At 40.9% G+C, this 18,284-nt stretch overlaps 1 protein-coding gene across 5 annotated transcripts in view; it reads right to left on the bottom strand.

Annotated features, from left to right (window-relative positions):
* Window positions 1–359: 359 nt before the first annotated feature.
* The window catches only part of LOC129764649 (G-protein coupled receptor Mth2-like), a 74,416-nt gene continuing 56,491 nt past the window's right edge, over window positions 360–18,284 (bottom strand). For 2 of the 5 annotated variants that reach the window (XM_055763930.1, XM_055763929.1), the window contains 5 exons: window positions 16,594–16,858; window positions 16,288–16,457; window positions 16,041–16,215; window positions 12,125–12,317; window positions 360–1,074 (listed from right to left, as the gene is read on the bottom strand). In XM_055763930.1, coding sequence (XP_055619905.1) covers window positions 739–1,074; window positions 12,125–12,317; window positions 16,041–16,215; window positions 16,288–16,457; window positions 16,594–16,858 — 1,139 coding nt within the window. In that variant the 3' untranslated portion in view covers window positions 360–738. Of the gene's footprint in view, window positions 1,075–11,571; window positions 11,854–12,124; window positions 12,318–16,040; window positions 16,216–16,287; window positions 16,458–16,593; window positions 16,859–18,284 lie in introns of those variants that run through there. The other 3 variants (XR_008741183.1, XM_055763931.1, XM_055763932.1) reach the window with 3 other exon arrangements.

Here is an 18,284-nt window from a genome sequence, read left to right as displayed (position 1 = left end):
AACAGAGTGACCGATGGGATATAATATCGGATAATACAATTTTTGAAGTTTTCTCACTAGAGAAGTAATTCCCTACTGCTACTTTAAAGGTTATGTCAGGCAGAAAATTTTCAAAAGGAAATACATAATTTTTGTAGTAAATTATGTAGTAGAAATGAGGTACACACTGCATCATTAGACGGAAAATAGAATTCTAACCCAGTATTTCCTGTATTTAGAATCCTCTGATGGTATTTTTTGCAATCAATGTACCATATTTATGATTTACTTAGATCTTCAAATGTTTAGAAGGGCAAAAGGATTGTGGATTCAACAAAAAATATACATGTATTACTTTTAATTACATTTCAATTAGTTCACAGTGAGTGCAGCATTTTCTTTTCATAGTAAAGAGGTAGTTCAAATGCATACTCTAACATTATGGCAGGATAAAAATATTTAAGTACAATCATCTATACTCTGTAATTATTACTATATATAATTCCAGCTACAATAATCGAGTAGATAAAACTACTCGTAAAAGCACGAATTGAGGTTCTAGATTTGAAATATGTACACTTAGTTCTACAGTAACTCAATAAGTACCGTGTTAGATTCATGTTTACAACTAAATTACATTATAACTTTAATCAAGATAATGTCGGCGCAGAGTCATCATATGAGATAGCCTTCGTCCCAACATCGAATAATTACGTTGCACGTTTCTTCAGATGCTTTGTACTCCATTCGTATTGTATCCTAACCGTCTAGGTTCTCTTTGGTTTCCTGCTCGGGTCCCTGCGAGTGTAACAGCTCACTCTCGTCGGTGGTCCGATCCACGCTGATTCCTCGCTGCAGCAGTGGCACTCCATCGCCGCCGTCTAGCCGAATTGGTTCAGCTTGAGCTGCTTGAGGGCCCACTCCGTTGGCTGTGGTGGCAGTGGTGCCATCATTCCGCTCCGGTCCACACTCGCCCGGGTCACCAGCGGTTTGTCCGACCTTGAGCCGCTGAATGAGGACGTTATTACCGATGCCGTCGTACGCGTGCTGGAGGTTGATAGCGATTGCTCCTGCTCGACGAGTCGGATCCCGAACCTGGAATCAGTGCAAACAGTGTACCGTTAGTAGTTGTACCCGGCAGAAAACTAGTAGTAATAGTTCGGAGGCGAAAATAATCTTTTCATGGAACACATGCTATTAGTTAAAATTCACCAACCGGTAGGATTAGCACAGTAGAGATGAAGAAAGAACGTTTTTGTAACAGTAGTAGTTTTTAGATAGACCAAACAATCGTTAATAATCTTGCAAAGCTCTGAACACATGCCGTGAATATTAGTTTGAAATTAGATGTATTAGTTCGATGTGAGAGAAATAACCCCATAATATGATAAAATTTTGAAACATGCACCAACTGGGGTCAGATTGTAGATAATGGTTGAACGAACTTACCAACATAAATTCTTATAACATAACACAACCTTCGTGCATTTGTTTTAGTAATTATACAGACCAATCGTATAACTGAACTGAACCAAATAAAATTCTGGATTTTTCATCATTCCAATGAAAGGTACATTTTTAATTTTGACACCAACACATGCCATAGCACATATTACTTATTATTTTCGTGAGAATTTGATTGTATCACAAGGTTAGAATTTAAAAAACAGAAATTAGCTGAAACATTCCAAAATAGTTTGAAGTAGCCTGAATAGAAAAGAAAATCCTACCCCGGAAGCCCCTGTTTTGAACTATTGTCGCATCCAACACAAAGTTTTATAATTGTTTCTAACGGGTATTCAATAAAAAAATGAGAATGATTTCAATACCTTTCTTTGAAAAAAAGAAAAACCGTAATTATTTTTTCTCACCGAGAGAATTGCTCTCTGAGCTCCATAGAAACGAGTTGCTCGTTTCTTTTCGCTCGGCTGCTGTCAGTTCGATCAAAGATGGCGTCGAAACAACAAGCACTCCGCGAGAGCGTTTTACGGTTCTTCGAAACGCGTGAAAATCAAGGAAAAGAGTTTACAGCACTGTTTACCGGATCCTGGTATCCAGGAGCGTCGAGCGGAAGACCGGTAGTGCCCGTACGGCGAAGATCATTACGAAAAAGAAGAAGGAATCTCTGAAAAAGATGTTCGACAACAAGGACGGTACGAATTTGCGTGACGCCAGCTAAAAATTCCGCTGCCCCCGTTCCTACATCCACAGAACTCTCTAGCAGGAGAGCATCGCTTGTCGGAAGAAGACTAGGTCCCCAGAGTACCCGGGCGAGCAGATAGCGACCGTGAAATCTCAGTGCCAGTAGATGACGAAGAATTATCACGGGACGTCGTTCGTGCTCGACGACGAGAGTTATTTTCCGCTGTCAAAGTCCCACTTTCAGCGACATCCCCCCCGGATGAAGTACAAATGCAAGCATAAGTTTGAGAATAAAGTTATGCTGTATATTGCAAAGGGATTTCTAAGTCTTGGTTTAACAAGCCGAGCGGACTTGTCATTAACTGGAAGGTGTACCAGGAGGAGTGCCTGGAGAAGGTCCTGGTTCCGTTCTAAGGTTCCGCTAGCTAAGGTGGGCGCTTCAGAAGGCACACTTTTTGAAAGGCAAATTGCCTATAATGAATTTTTTCACATTCCTCGTCAGGACACACTCGTTAGTTGGCAGCGCATGTGGAGTGAAGATGAGTTCGGTCGTTGGTTACACACGATTATCCCTAAGGTTTCGACGAGTGCTTGGTTTAAGGGATTGAATGTAGGTCGTGATTTCATTCGCGTGATATCTCGGCTCATGTCCAATCACTACAACCTAAACGCGCATCTCTATCGCATTGGGCTCGCTGTTTGCTGCGATCTTTGTGATTGTGGCGATGGCTACCACGACATCGAGCATGTTGTCTGGTCGTGTATCCGGTTCCATGCTGCTCGCTCTCAGCTCTCTAGAGCACTGAGAGCACAAGGCAGACAATCGGATATCCCCGTCCGGGATATCTTAGGTAGCCGTAATCCTGATCTTCTGCTTCATCTATACCTGTTCCTCAGAAACGCCGATGTCAACGTTTAATGATGTTTCCTTCGTTGTGTCCCCGTTTCATATCCCTCCTATCCAAACGATAAACTTTTACTTAGTCGCGGCAATACATACACACACTCTTTACAGATACACGGGCCAAAGGTTGTGCAGTCCACTGATCATTCAACAAGAGCCAAAGGTTGTACCGCTCATGACAACTCTACACGAGCTGATGATTGCGCCGGCTAGTAACCATTCTATCCTGGATTTCTCTCGGAACTAGTTTTTTTCTAACTGGCGTACACGATATCTCAAGTTCTACTGAACCGATTTATGTCAAATTTATATGAAAATAATCTGCATACATCTCTCTATCGCATGAACCAATAAAAAATTATAACTTTTTAATTTTACTATTTTTAAAAAATCGGTAAACGCAAAAAAAACGTTTTAAACAGCATTTTTGTTTTCAAACGGCCGCCATTTTGTTAAAACCCATGTTTTTGACTTGTCCGAGGTTCATGCCATAGCGACATCTTTACTGATTCAGAATCTGTTCGATTTTTTTTGTTTCAGATAACCAGAAGGACTGGAATCGTGTACGCCATGGCACAACTTTTTTTTGAACACCCTCACTTCACCAGCATGTAACTATTCTAATTATGAATAATTTTTTTCCGTCCTATTTTTGTTTTATTGTTGAAAGATAGATAAACGAATAATGATATAATGGATAATAAAAATATTCTTTGTTTTATTTTTACGGAGTTCGAAAAAACGTCCGAAATTCGTGTCTCTACACTAGAATACCCCCTTAATAAAAATATGTATTTTGGATAAAAAAAAAAATGATTTTATAACTTTAACTATATCACTGGAGAAATTTTAATTTGTCATTGAACACCCGTTACAATAAAAAATCAATGTAAAAAGAATGAAAGGTTGGCATTGTCCATTGCTGTAAGTGTCCAGTAACCACTCTTGATCCGTAGTCCTTGTTGAATCCGACGACGAAAGGCTTCAGCAGATTAGTTGAAATCGAAGAAAACTTTTCGGCCGGAGTACTCTCTCAGGTGCATGAATAATAATTTCCGCGAGAATACCGGACAATCTGTTTCTCCCAATAGTACTTTAGCTGTAAACATCGACTGACCGACCTTTCTTCTAGAATCAAGTGTTGCTTGTCCTTGTAACTGACATCGAGCTTCGTAGGGTAGAAGATTGATTGAATAATTCCATGAAAGATGACGCAGGGCATAATGGGCGATTTTTTTTTTAATTGATTCAATCCGTAATGTATGATAAGGACACCAGAATTCGTCACGCCGAATTCCAGAACCGATCGAACAATCGTGCAGAGTGCAACGCTTTCAAACAGGTTGTACGGCGAAAATCATCGGAGATTTTGAATATCGAGTTGCTTATCAGCCCTGGTAATTATGTCCGAGAAATGCGACTTACACATTAAGGCAGAGTCAAGTGTAATTCCGAGATCATGTAATTTTTCCACACGTAACAAAGGTTGAAAATCGATTATGTATATAAACTTGAGTTGGCTTGAGTTTTCGGTGAAATGTAATAACGTTACATTTTTGAACACTTAGAGCGCCCGCAGACTGCAAACATGTGTTGGCCGATTGTTTGGTTGGCCGACTTAATCCGTACGGAGCGATATGCGTATGCGCACATTACGCCGATTTAGTATCGGCCGATAAAAAAGTTTGATGGGCATCCCATTCAAACATTGCATTGCATTCAAACTATTTTGTCGACCAATTATCGGTTATCCGTTTAATCAGTAGGGGAGATGTGGGTAAGACGGTAAGAACGTTAAGAATGTTAAGGAAAACTTCAATTGTATCTTTGGAAATTCATGTTTTCCAAAACTTAAAAACTTACAGTTCAATGTACTGGTTAAAAACTGGCCAAATGTTTTATAAAAATGTGTTTTTTAAGTTTTTTACTGAAATTAAAACAAGCCGAAAGGTAGAACATTTTTATCGAGGTATAATGAACATGTAGTGGGGGGGAATATGGACAGGTCAATAATATACGAAGCGTAGAAGTTTATCACTCGCGAGAGGAATAATTTCTCTCTCTCTCTCAGTTTTTGTGCTTCCAGTAACTGAAATAGAACAAAAAGAGAAAGCAATATAAAGAAAAGTTTAATATTCTGTCTTTTACTTTCCATCATGCATTGGATGTGATTATGGATGTGACTGTCCATTTCACACCGCCCCCCCTCCCCCCGCACAATTATTAAAAATATTATATAATTTCAATTTACCACTTACGTATGAATTTACTTTTCCGTACATACCTAATATCGCTCCTCTGTCAACTCACAAATCGAAATATAACCATCAGCGAATTCAATTTTGCAATTAAACCACTCAAAATGCTTAATATCGAAGCCTCAAAAATTACATCCACACGCGGAATCATGTTTGATTTTCGGTTTTTGTTTCCTCTTTCAGTATTGTTTTGATCAGTATTTAATGTCATAGGATGGTTTAAATATTATAGAATAGCGTGTAAAAGGGTTTCCCATCAACAGAAATTTGAAATTCATAATGCAACTATACAAATCAACCACCTGTTCATCATACCCCCACTGTCCGTCTTACCCGCGGTTCCGCTACTGGCTAGCTTTGACCTACACACACACGACGAATGTTTATCGGCCGATATTTCAATTCGCTCTCAATTTTGCTCTGTCAATGCTCATGAAATATCTTTTTGATTTTACTTCTCCTTTGTATGAGAGCAATAACATTTTTGGACAATATTTTCATTGTGCGACCGCTTACTCCTACAGTCAAACACAAATTCAATACAGTCGTTCGAACATAGTCAGTCGACAGTTGACTAATGTCCGCACTCTAGATGAACCCGACAGTTTGGTTGGCTCGGTGTGCGCTCTTGCAACCCAACCCGACCAAACTATCGACTGAAACAAAGTTTGCAGTGTGCGGGGGCTCTTAGGTGGCTCGCACACCAGAACATCAAGCAACTAACAATTAGCAACATGAAATAAGCAATATTATCGCCAATGGGGTTTTCCATTGCATTTTTGTTGATCTCGCACACCGATGCAATACGATATCGCTGTCTCCTTTGTAGAGCAACATTTATCGCTAGCAACATGACGTGTTGATTGAAAAACAATTTAGGCCTCGTGCATAAATTACGTAACACGCGAAGGGGAGGAGAAGGGTGGTCGAGGTTGCGTTACTTACTGTGTATTAGATGGTGACCGGAATAAATCGCCACAGTAAACAACTGCAACAGAAACAACCGCTTAGAAAAAGTGTAGTAGGCTAGAAATATTTGGCGCGGGAAAAACATCATGTGCCTCACATTTCTATTATAAATTTATTCTCTTGTTCTCGTTTTTCGAAATTTATTCTGAGGACAATGTAATGGGGACGAAGTCCCCATTTGGCGAGGATAAGGAATCGAGGCGGCCCATGCCGCCAAGATGACGCAATCCGAGTCCACCGCCGACCCGCCGTCGGAAGCGGCGGTGTCTCGCACGCAAACCTGGGATCCACTGATTGCCCGGTTAGTTTGAAACATAGGATACGATCCTTTAGCAATGTCCGACCGAGCTCTAGCGAGCGTCGGACGGTATACGTCTGCCCGGGGCGTTACGTTTGCCTGGGGCGATACGTTTGCCCGGTTAATTCTTGTTTTGAAATACAATACCGCGCCACAATATTTATAGCCTACTACACATTTTATAAGCGGTGGTTTCTGTTGCAGTCGTTTTCTGTGGCGATTTATTCCGGGAACCGTATTAGATATAGAATTGTGTTACGTAAGGGAAGAGAGGGTCTAAAATCCGGATTTTTAGCGTTACGTAATTTGTGCACGATGCATTATCGCCCATAATTTGGCAAGTTTCTTCCATCAAGTTGATTATCTGATTTGTCGTTTTTATTGCTTTGGTATACGAAGCACAACATAATATGTTGCCTGTTGCATATTGCGTATTGCTGCTTGCTAATTGTTCATCGCTCCGGTGTGCGAGCCGCCTTTGTGTGAGAAAATTTCTTGAGCACCACTCTAAAAAAGTGTTTCTCCGATGCTGTAGGCGTAAGCAATCAGTTGAATTTCGAACTGTCATGTACATTTCAACATAATCTGCATAGAACGATCGTCTACCAACTGGAAGGGTCAAACCGATTTCGTTCATGAAGATAGAAAAAAGCAACGGTACAAGGTTGCTGCATTGATGTACTCCTGAGCTGTTGATAAAATTCTCCGAAATATAAGATCTAATTCGTGCACATATTTTTCGGTTGGTTACGCAAGACTTGAACCAACGAAAGATTCTGAGAGATACACCAAGCTTCTCAAGTTTAGCAAACAGTATGGTGTAATCAAACCGGTCAAAATCAACCTTGGGGTCTTTGTACACAACATCCACCTGCCCTCCAGCTACTCCTAAGGCAAAATGAAAGGGGGTCTTCGTAGCCACTTGGTTGCGCATTCGCTCACCAAGCGGTCGATCATGAGTTCAAACTCAGGGCCCTCAATTGACCATCTTTGTGTTGTTATAGAATAACTACGCCCACGCAACAATCATCAGCGATGGAGATCGATCCATCCATACAACTGCTCTGCTCTGCAAGAAACATCAGGCTGCTGTGCTATAAATAACACAACAATGATCATATCAACTGTCTCCGCTGAAAGAATACACTTACGCCTAAATCACTACTACTGTGTAATTTACCATATTTAGATAGAACAGGAAAAATACTCTTACGCCTAAATGGCAACTACTACTGTCTAATTTAAAATTTATAGAACCATAAACCTGTACATTAGGGTGGCAGCGGAACTGGTCATGTCAAATTCCAAAAACCGACTATGTACATTTTGTTTATTGGCCCAAAAAATGACCTGTGCAAAGTTTCGGTTCAATCGGATATGATTTGGGGGTGCCTCAAAGCGCTCAAAGACTTAAAAATGCATAAAATGTCGAGATGTCCAATCCGGGTCCCGACTGGTGTTAGACAAGGTTTTCTACTTTCACCACTACTGTTTCTCAGACCGTCATCAACGAGATCATGGTGGGCACCATCGACCGTGAACCAAACCGTGGCCTCCTTTGGAATCCTATTGCGATGGAACACCTCAACGACTTTGCTTTTGCTGATGACATTACACTTTTATCGACGCGGCGCTCTGGTATGCATAGTAAGCTTGATGACCTAGCCGCATGCTCTTCCGCGTCTGGCCTGAAAATTAATGTCAGCAAGACGATATCTTCAGATGTCAACACGGTCACGGTTCACAGTAGCTGGGCAAGAATCCGAAGGCTATCATTGCGAGCCTGAGGAAGACATGGAGGTCAAATCAGATCAGAATCACCAAAATCCGGATTCCAAAAACGGAAACGTAAAATCTGCACTGCTTTACGCATGTGAGAGGTGGGACGTATCAGCAGAGAACGCGCGGAAGCTTCAGATCTTCGTCACCTACTGCTCAAGCGAGAGTCGATAAATATGAAACAATACTATCAATGAACACCAGTGGAATTAATATCAGCATCAGCTTGCCAAGAAGTTCATTTTTCATTTGCATCTTCATCTTCGTCATGACATTCGTAACGTAGAAATTGAAGATCATTGCGTCTTAGTGAAAATCAAAGCATAACCCTCAACGTCAACCAATTGAGAATGCAATCGATTAATGGTAAAGAATGGTCATTCATCACTCAAAATACTTGTTTTTGGCGACTCCGGCAATAGAATTGCTATGTTTTATGAATTTACTCTCGATTGGCCGGAAATGGCTGAAACTAATGTTGACTTTTCCGGATTCCTGGTCCTTTCTTTTGTTCTAAATACGGAAATCAAACACGTTTTCAATTAAAATTCACTGCAAGCGATGAAGATCGACTTAACTTTCGTGATAATCACATGAAATTATTGACAGTAATGAAAGTGCCTGAATGCAGGCTTTCCGAAATTCGTTCATGCTGTTTTCGTTCAATATACCAGACAAAGTTCACGCAATTCGACTCATGTGTTATACTCATTATAGCAGATATGGTGTTGAGTATCAACAGAAGATAATTCATGCGACACTGGGAAAAGATATTTTTTTCATTCGTGAATAAATTTTGATAATTTGTGGCACTGACTCCTACTGCACGCGTGATTTCCCAAATCTTATTAATGTGGAATGTAGCTTTCGAGATGCTTAACTTACTGCAATCCTTTTGTAAAGGAAACGGTGGTACGTTCGATATTCTTTTCTGGCTACTAAAAGCAAACGTTTGGCGATTGAATTACTGGTGCGACAGTAACTCCGGAGCGCCAATCAGGTATTACTCGACGCACGACCTCCTTGGAGTAGTTAACGGCTTCATCTATCGACAATCAAGAATCCAGGAACTGCCAATCCCCCTGGACGAGTAAATAGCTCAATGCAACGAAATCGGTCCTTCGGAAGTCGAGCTCATGCACATCAGAGCGGTATTGTAGAAGCGAACGGACATCGATGAAATAATAGGGATTTCCAATGCAGGTAATTAGCAACACCGATCAAGGGTTCCGAAGTTTCAATAACAGTTCGGAATTGTTCGGGAGTTCCGAGAGTTAATGTTCATAGTTTTGTTGTTCTGCGTTAGGTTACACAGACTGAAACCATCCAGATGTGTACTACAGGAAGCCGGAAGGTTCGAATGCTGGACATCGATGATGGGATGATCATTTGCAGTGACGTTCCAAGTCAACCCAGACTGATTGTAACCGCCAAGAACCAGAGCCAAGTCTGTATGTTCTAGTCGTGACAGTACATTACCAATCGAACTGATGTGACTGTCGATGCTGATGGAATCCAATTTCCGGTCAGGAGTTTCGGTGAGGACTATAACATTGAAGTTGGAAATAACAGCTGTCCAAAACAAGTCGTATATCTTAATCCTCAGGCCACGGACGTTCTGATAGTACATCATCTTAAAATCTGATGAATCAGATTTTAAGATGATGTACTATGGGGTAGAATGGAGTTGTGCCTGTATGGGAGACTCGAAAGACCACGACACCATCCTCGACCACAGGACCAGAACGACTATGAGGGCATGCACGAACTGCAAGCGCGACTGTTTCGGGAGCAACTTTTTTTGTGCAACAGGCATCAAATTCTGGGACGATAAGCGGAACATAAAATGACGTTATTTGGCGCTAGTGGGAGTTTGATCCGTAGGAATCCTGATGGTTCGATGGTTTTGCAGAAAATACACGAATCCGCGAAAAGACACGTCAAGTGCCTTTAGACAAGGCAACGTTTCTGATGGATTTGTTCACGTCAACTTTGAAGATTATAAAGCTCAAGATAGCAGGAACTTTGTCCTTGGGAACCTACCGAATCACTTTTGGTTTTACACCAGTGCACAAATTCATGCATTGTCTACTTAACTTAGCGATGCCGCTTTAAGAAGTACTCGGGTCGAATGCGGGCCGAAATAAATCCACAGCAGCTCAGCCGGCGGAGAAGCAGTTTTAATAAATGCGGATGCGGATGGCTTATTCACCAACCTATCATCTACACGTTTTCTTTTCGGTGAGTCACGGACAAGGTCCGATCCAGGCGTTGGCGTCCACAATGCACTAAGAGTTGGAGTAGGCGACTTCGAGTTCATTTTGGCTGATAAGACGCCGACTGCATCCTTCAATCCAGCAATATTATCGTTAAGCGACTTGATGGACGGTGTATCTGGCATAATTTCATCAGTGCAATGGGACGTCATCTTCCGAAAATGTTCGTTGGAAAAAAGGTCCGCGCAGCCATCGCACATCGATCGGTGCTACCCAAAATCTCACGAAGGCCATAATCTACTTTGACGCAAATCATTCGAAATAAGTTTTCGCAGTATCCACGACAGGTGATACGATACGAATCGTTGATAACTTTTTTTTGTACTTAGTGCATGTCATCCTAACTTTTATTGGATCGTTCGCAGATTCTTATGGAACTTCGTGCGAAATGTTTATTTACACGATAAAATACCATATGCAAAATATCAACTCAATCGGACTTCATTTACTAGTTTCGTTGAGTATTTTAGAAAAAAAATCACCCAAGGGGGAGGGAAATCGGGATTTTCATTTTTTTTTTGTTTGATGCCAAATGTCTTATAATAGCACGAAACGTCTAGATTTACTGTTATCTCGATTTTTTAAAATCAAAAATTGACTTTTTGGCACTCGTCGATTTTTGACAAATTTTGACGATTTGTTTGTTCATTTGATTGTAAAAGTTATTTTTAAAAAACGTATACATTACATTTCGAGGGTTTTACTGTTAGTAACATTAATTTATGATACCTACGGTCCACGGTGTTTGGTGGGTTCCGCAAGGTTCCCTTCCCGATGAGAAAGTAACACCCACCGGAACCAACAGCGGGGCAGCGATAGCTATTTACAGTGTTGATCGGAAATGTGCGAATGAAACATCTACAGCCGTTCTTCTATTACACCACTGACTATAACCGCATGTTAGTAGCGTTGGACGAAATGTTATGTTCGAATGAAGAGACACTTTGTTATGGGAGAACTGTTTACCTAAGCGACGCGGTGTGGAATTGTTCAAAGTACATGACACAGATGACCCGCACGAAACAGTATCGAGTCCATTAATCACAACCGTTCCCCGCTTGATTGCAGGGATCGGTCATAAATCACATACACGGATTTTTTAATGCTTTCCTTGCTCGATAAACTCGAAGTTATGCGAATAATTATCAACGATGTATCAGTCTCATTTGTTACCATGTCTGCTCCAGACATTGCCCTTCCTCTTCCGGGAAAGAGTCCTAGGTTTCGTTCAGTGGACTCACTGAACTTCTGGAAGGTTGTATGAAAAGAAATAAAAACATGAAAACACTGCGTAGAGGAAAAACTAGGCGCAAAAATCGGCCACCACGAATGACCAGCCGTGAAAAAAAAAAAAACATAGAACAACTGCCCATGATGATGAAAAGACGAATACAGAGACCAGCAGCGTCCACGCAGCGGAAATCTCGATAGCAGGAAAAAATCTTTGGATTTTGTTTTTTTTTCTTATTAATGCATTCCAGCTAAGAAGCATGCTAAAGAGTAAAATAAGTCTACATACATACTTTTTGTAGATCAATCGCTTGACTTTCTGCTTCCACACGAACAGCATGAAGATGAGGAATCCCTGGATACAGTTGCATACGTCCGAGATGTAAAACACCCAAGCGATGTTGCCTTCCACTGCCCATGAGATTACCTCCAGCGACCAGGTTACCCCCATCACGATGAACAGTCGGAGATAGAGACTGAACCTAAAAAAAGAAAAAGAAAAAAAACCCATTGAAAAAGCTTGGCGTTGGAGTGCAAATAAAACACACTGTGGTTACCATTTACCCAACAAATGGATATCTATTTACCTTGGAAAAGCAGCACCGATAAAATCATTTTAACGCACTTTGATAATCAATCCGCATGGTGGCGTTTTATCGCCGCCCACGTGTTGGACGACGGTTATTAGACGGAATTGGCAATAACAATAATACTAAATGACGACGACTGTCGTGATGAACGTCGGCATCTGTCGACTCGCGATTAATCCAACACCGGGCTTGTGCGTTATCAAATTAGGTTATATTAATATCGAACACAGCGGTAGTTTCGATTTGATATTTAGCGGTGATGATTGGATATGAATTACTATTGTACCGATATTTAGCCCCAAAGATGTAAAGCCATAAAGTTAGCATAAAATCAGCGAGGTTAGCGTGGGGCATTTTAAACAAGCTCCAATGCATAATGCAAAGAACCACCTTTTCTCTTCTTCAGAAGAACTGGTGTTCCATAGAGAAACATGAAACTATGAACAATGAAAAAGCGTGTTGGAACTTTGAATTTGGTACCGTTTTGTCTCATATTCCGAACAGTCTCAAATTCCGAACACTTCATTTCGACATAGGACTATGTCTTTGATTTCTATATAGCGGGGTCACTCTACGAAAAATGTAACAATTTATTAAGAGTTTTCAAACGCATTTTACTCAAAATGGTTCTTGCGACATATGTTGTGTTATATTAGGCTGTCAAAAAAGTCCTGCGGTATTTCCGCGAGGTGTCGTTGTAAGCGCGTAGTTCTAGTTGTATTCATTGTATCGAGTCATACTATAGCTTGTTGGAAAGGTATTTTTGCGCGCTATAATATAGTCCTTGACAGTGTTTTGTTTGGTTAAGTCGTTCGTGAGTTATAGTGTCGCAAATATGGAGCAAAATAAAGAGAAAATCCGACATATTTTACAGTACTACTATGACAAAGGCAAAAATGCATCTCAAGCTGCCAATAAAATTTGTGCAGTTTATGGACCCGATACAGTTTCCATTTCCACCGCACAACGATGGTTTCAACGTTTTCGTTCTGGTGTAGAGGTCGTCGAAGATGCGCCACGCTCCGGAAGGCCTGTCGTCGAAAATTGCGACAAAATCACTGAATTAGCCGAGAAAGACCGGCATAGTAGCAGCCATAGCATCGGCCAAGAGCTGGGGATAAGTCATCAAACCGTTATTAACCATTTGAAGAAGCTTGGATTCACAAAGAAGCTCGATGTATGGGTGCCACACACGTTGACGCAAAAAAACATCTTTGACCGTATCGACGCATGTGAATCGCAACAAAATCGACCCGTTTCTGAAGCGGATGGTGACTGGCGATGAAAAGTGGGTCACTTATGACAACGTGAAGCGCAAACGGTCGTGGTCGAAGCCCGCTGAAGCGGCTCAGACGGTGGCCAAGCCCTCATTAACGGAAGGTTCTGCTGTGTGTTTGGTGGGATTGTCAAGGAATAATCTATTATGAGCTGCTTCCCTATGGCCAAACGCTCAATTCGGACCTGTACTGCCAACAATTGGACCGCTTGAAGGTAGCACTCATGAAGAAGAGGCCATCTTTGATAAACAGAGGCCGCATTGTCTTCCATTAGGACAACGCCAGGCCACACACTTCTTTGGTGACGCGCCAGAAGCTCCGGGAGCTCGGATGAGAGGTTCTTTTGCATCCGCCGTATAGTCCGGACCTTGCACCAAGTGACTACCATCTGTTTTAGTCCATGGCAAACGAGCTAAGTAATCAGAAGTTAGCCACAAAAGAGGCCTGTGAAAATTGGCTATCCGAGTTTTTTGCCAATAAGGAAGCGAGCTTCTATTCGGGGCCGTCGAGATCTGGTGTCATCTCGAAAAAAAATTTCCCTCCCTCCCTTGGAAGATTTTCGAGGATCAGAAAATCAAAACTTTGAGGGCTTTGAGGCACCCCTAAATCTGTTCCGATTGAGCTGAAATTTTGCGCAGATCATTTTTTTGGGGGCCAATAAACAAAATGTACATGGTCGGATTTGGAATTCGACGATGAAATTTTTCCCATACATCCATTGCAACCCTAGGGTGCATATATGAGCAATTTGGTTTTCATCGATGGTGTATTGGATCAGAATATTTACTTGAACATCCTGAAGGAAAATATGAAGCAAAGTGTCAACAAAATGGGATGGAATCGATGATTCAAGTTTTGGCAAGACAATAACCCAGAGCTCAAGACATATAAAGCTCGTACATGGTTACATTAAAACAAAATGTACATGGTCGGTTTTTGAAATTTGACATGACCATTTTCGCTGCCACCCTAATGCACCCTCATACCATGCCTTCACCACCACTATGTTTAAGCGCTGCTTTCAAGTTTTTTCACATTTAATTCATCGATAACATTCGGAGCCAAAAATATCAAATTAGGACCCATCTACGGAAATAACATCTTACCAGTAAGACATTGATGTTTTTCATGCTGTATGGAATGATCAAATTGGAGTTACTATTTTTGTTTTGTTGAGAAAAGGTTTGTCCCTCTGTGCCTGAGCATTCAAGTTGCCCTTCCTAGGCACATTACAATTTTTTTGTTTACTCAACTTGTTGTTTTTTCGATGGTGTAATGGATCAGAATGTTCACTTGAACATCCTGAAGGAAAATATATAGCAAAGCGTCAACGAAATGTAATGTAATCGAGAATTCAAGTTTTGCCAGGACAATGACCCAGAGCTTTGACAGCCATATTAACTATTCAATATGGAATTATTATACAAATTATTCAAAATTTCCGAAAGTCAAAAATAAAATACTCCGGATAATCGAATCCCGGATAATCGAGTCCGACCTGTATTTCATGTTTCAGTTTACTTCCACTTCTGGCACTGAAGCTTCATCCTATGTCATTGTGAAGTTAGTCTTCAACGAAATAAATCAATTTGTCGTGTTCTAACTGGCTATTCGAATATTAAAAAAAACAATTGAAGTCGTTTCATTACTGACAGTTTCCAAACAGATTGCCGTAATCGAGGAAGCGCAGGATATTCGAATGCAAAAAAAGAATCTTTTGACTGCTTATTATTCTACTATTTTGTATTTATAATACTGAAAAAAGACATCATTTGAACCAATTCAGATAACGAATAATAATTTATACTATATCAAAAATTTGCAATTTGACGAAGAAGGTATATATTTAGGTTTTCAATATATTGCGAGATGAATAATTTATAGAACCAGGCAAATGCACAATTAACTTAATTAATCCCAAGAAAGATGCGATATACTAAACTCTACGTATATTTTTCGGTCTCAAAAGAAAAAAATTAAAGTCAAAAGGAAAAATGTTTGAAATCATGCAAGTACTCAATGTAACAATCCTTCCAATCTGCATATGAAAACAGTTAATGACCAATTCAAATAACATCAGTTATGGATTTACCGATATGTCTGGATTCCACAGAAAAATTACTCAAATCCCCCCACGAACAATCAATTACAACCCGTCAAAGAGAAAAAAAAGTCGCCCACTTTCGGTTGTAGAAGCATATTAATGTAAAACAACTACTTCTCCTCCCCGAAAACCCCCCTCAACCCGTTAACAACAGCTTGCACGTCGTGTGTCACATATCATGTACTCGGAAAACGCTAAAATTAATTAATCTAGGTGTAAGCAGGTGTGACTTACCTATCGCGGTCGTTGTCTAGCTTGGAATGTCGCTTCGAGTCTCCACGCCTAACCATTGAGGTTTCCCGTTGGATTTTTATAATCCGCACTGCGGTTATTACGAAGAACAGCACGTTGGCGAACACCAGCAGCAGCATTGGGAGGTACAGATACAGAAACTCTACGAGTTTACTACCTGGGGAAATTTAAAGAAAGGGTGCAAATTATCGGGAATTATCGGACAGAAGGTAGGTAGGTGTATTTTTACTCTGTAAAAGGCAGCGCTTGACACCAATCATGGGTCGATATGCGACAGGAATCAAATCGGTGTAGTCCATACACAGAGCCAGCGTCACCAGCAGTACGGGAGATCCCCAGGCATAGAGGGAGTACAGCGCATACTTTTTCCGTTCAGTACTTTTCGCGCCCCGAACGCCACTGAAAGTAGGAAAAAGACACAATATTGATTTATATCCATTAGATCCATATGGACAAAACTCCAAAAGCCAACACAGTATTACCAAATACTGCTCGACCTTGGGAATGATATCCCACCCAAATCAAACAGACTCACCTAAACGTCCAATAAATATCAAATGACATAACATTCAGCCAGAAGAAGCTAGCCATGAACGAGAAGTACACCATATATCCGGTCACCTTGCAGGGAATCGAGTCTCCATCGAATATTTGCATCTGTACCAGCGACAGCACGGTATAACCCACCGCCAAACCCAAAACATAGCACATCAGTGACTTTCCGTGCATATTCCGGAGCTCCGGTATACAGGCGTAGACAAAAAATGTGATAAGCAGAAACGGAACCGACAGTAGCATTCCTGTGGGGTAAAGAACAGAAGGAAAAAAACAATACAGCAATAAATAACGCAATTAGATTATTTTAATAGTGATAAGAAACGGGTGGCGGTCGTAACGCGTTTCGTTTTCGGCGCTTTCCGAATTTCATGCCAATTTTTTGGCAACGCCCAATTGGCGCCATATTCCACAACTGTGTGCGGAGGCCCATTCCGGATAATTGCCTTATCGGTGGCGGCGGCGGAAACCGATATTCGAACACCCACGTTTGGTCGCGCCAATATGTACACACAACCAACCCTCCCGGGGAGGACACCCCATAAACGGCGACAATCCATTGTGTTGCCCTGCTGAGGAAGTTGGTCGGTGATTGCCCGATTTTGACGATTCCGCCGATCAGCGGGGATGGTTAATTAATCAAAAGATGGCACAATCGTTCCATGGATGGACGAATAATAATATGGTCGAGGTAGAACGACTGGAGAGTCATATTGTTACTAATTGGCAAACAAAATAATGCACGATATCAAAACCCTTTCTTCGAGATTCACTCCGTCACATAGGTTACCGGTGCAGTTCAGTTGAAATCGGATAAGTAAATTTTCACGCCATCTTGTCTATGGGGCTGATAGCACACTCTCAGAATCCATTCAAAGTTTGTGGAGGTTAACTAATTAAGTATCTTTGTAATTAAATTTCTCCAGGATTAGTCTATACTGCCTCCGAAAGGGCGAAAGTTTTTCATACTCGAATGGCTGAAATATGGAAAGCATTCTACTAGACTATGAATCTTCAATACATCACAGAACGGATGACATGAGAAAAAGTTTTTCTGGCAACAATTTTTTTACATTTTTTTTCATATAATATAAAATAAGTAATTCATATAAAATGACTTTTGGAAAATTGTCTCACTTATTGTTTCAAAATCAAGAAACAAATCTGATTTGAGCGTTTCACTGAAAAAAACGGATTTTAAAAACCGAAGTTTGATTTCCTCGAAACGTTCATTTCACAGGCTACAAACCGGCCATACATCAAAAAATAGCCCCGCGTCTGGCCTGGGGACTGGCACAGTAGGGTTGGTCGCGAGTCTTGCGAGCCGCACCATAAAAAAAACTGAGCAACGAACAATACATGTTATGAATCAGGCGATGCAATACGTTGCGCTTCGCAATGGTTTTCTACAGGAACATCGATTTTGAAGTCTGTGTTGGGGAAACCGTAAATCGGGCCAATCAAAACTTGGCAGTTAGGGCGTTTAAATAACGCTTGACATTTTACAGTTATTCAATTGTTGATCTCATAAAAAATAATATGTTATTAATTGTGATAGGCGCGTAGAAATATTCCTAATCAATTGATGCAAACATCCTTTCGATCTGTTAAGAAATGTTCAAGTTATAAGCATTCGAGATGTGTGTAGGGTTAGCACACAAATCGGCAGAA

Source organism: Toxorhynchites rutilus, chromosome 2 (genome assembly GCF_029784135.1).
Source record: "Toxorhynchites rutilus septentrionalis strain SRP chromosome 2, ASM2978413v1, whole genome shotgun sequence".
Taxonomy (NCBI): Eukaryota; Metazoa; Arthropoda; class Insecta; order Diptera; family Culicidae; genus Toxorhynchites; species Toxorhynchites rutilus.
This window is presented reverse-complemented; position numbering and strand designations above follow the sequence as displayed.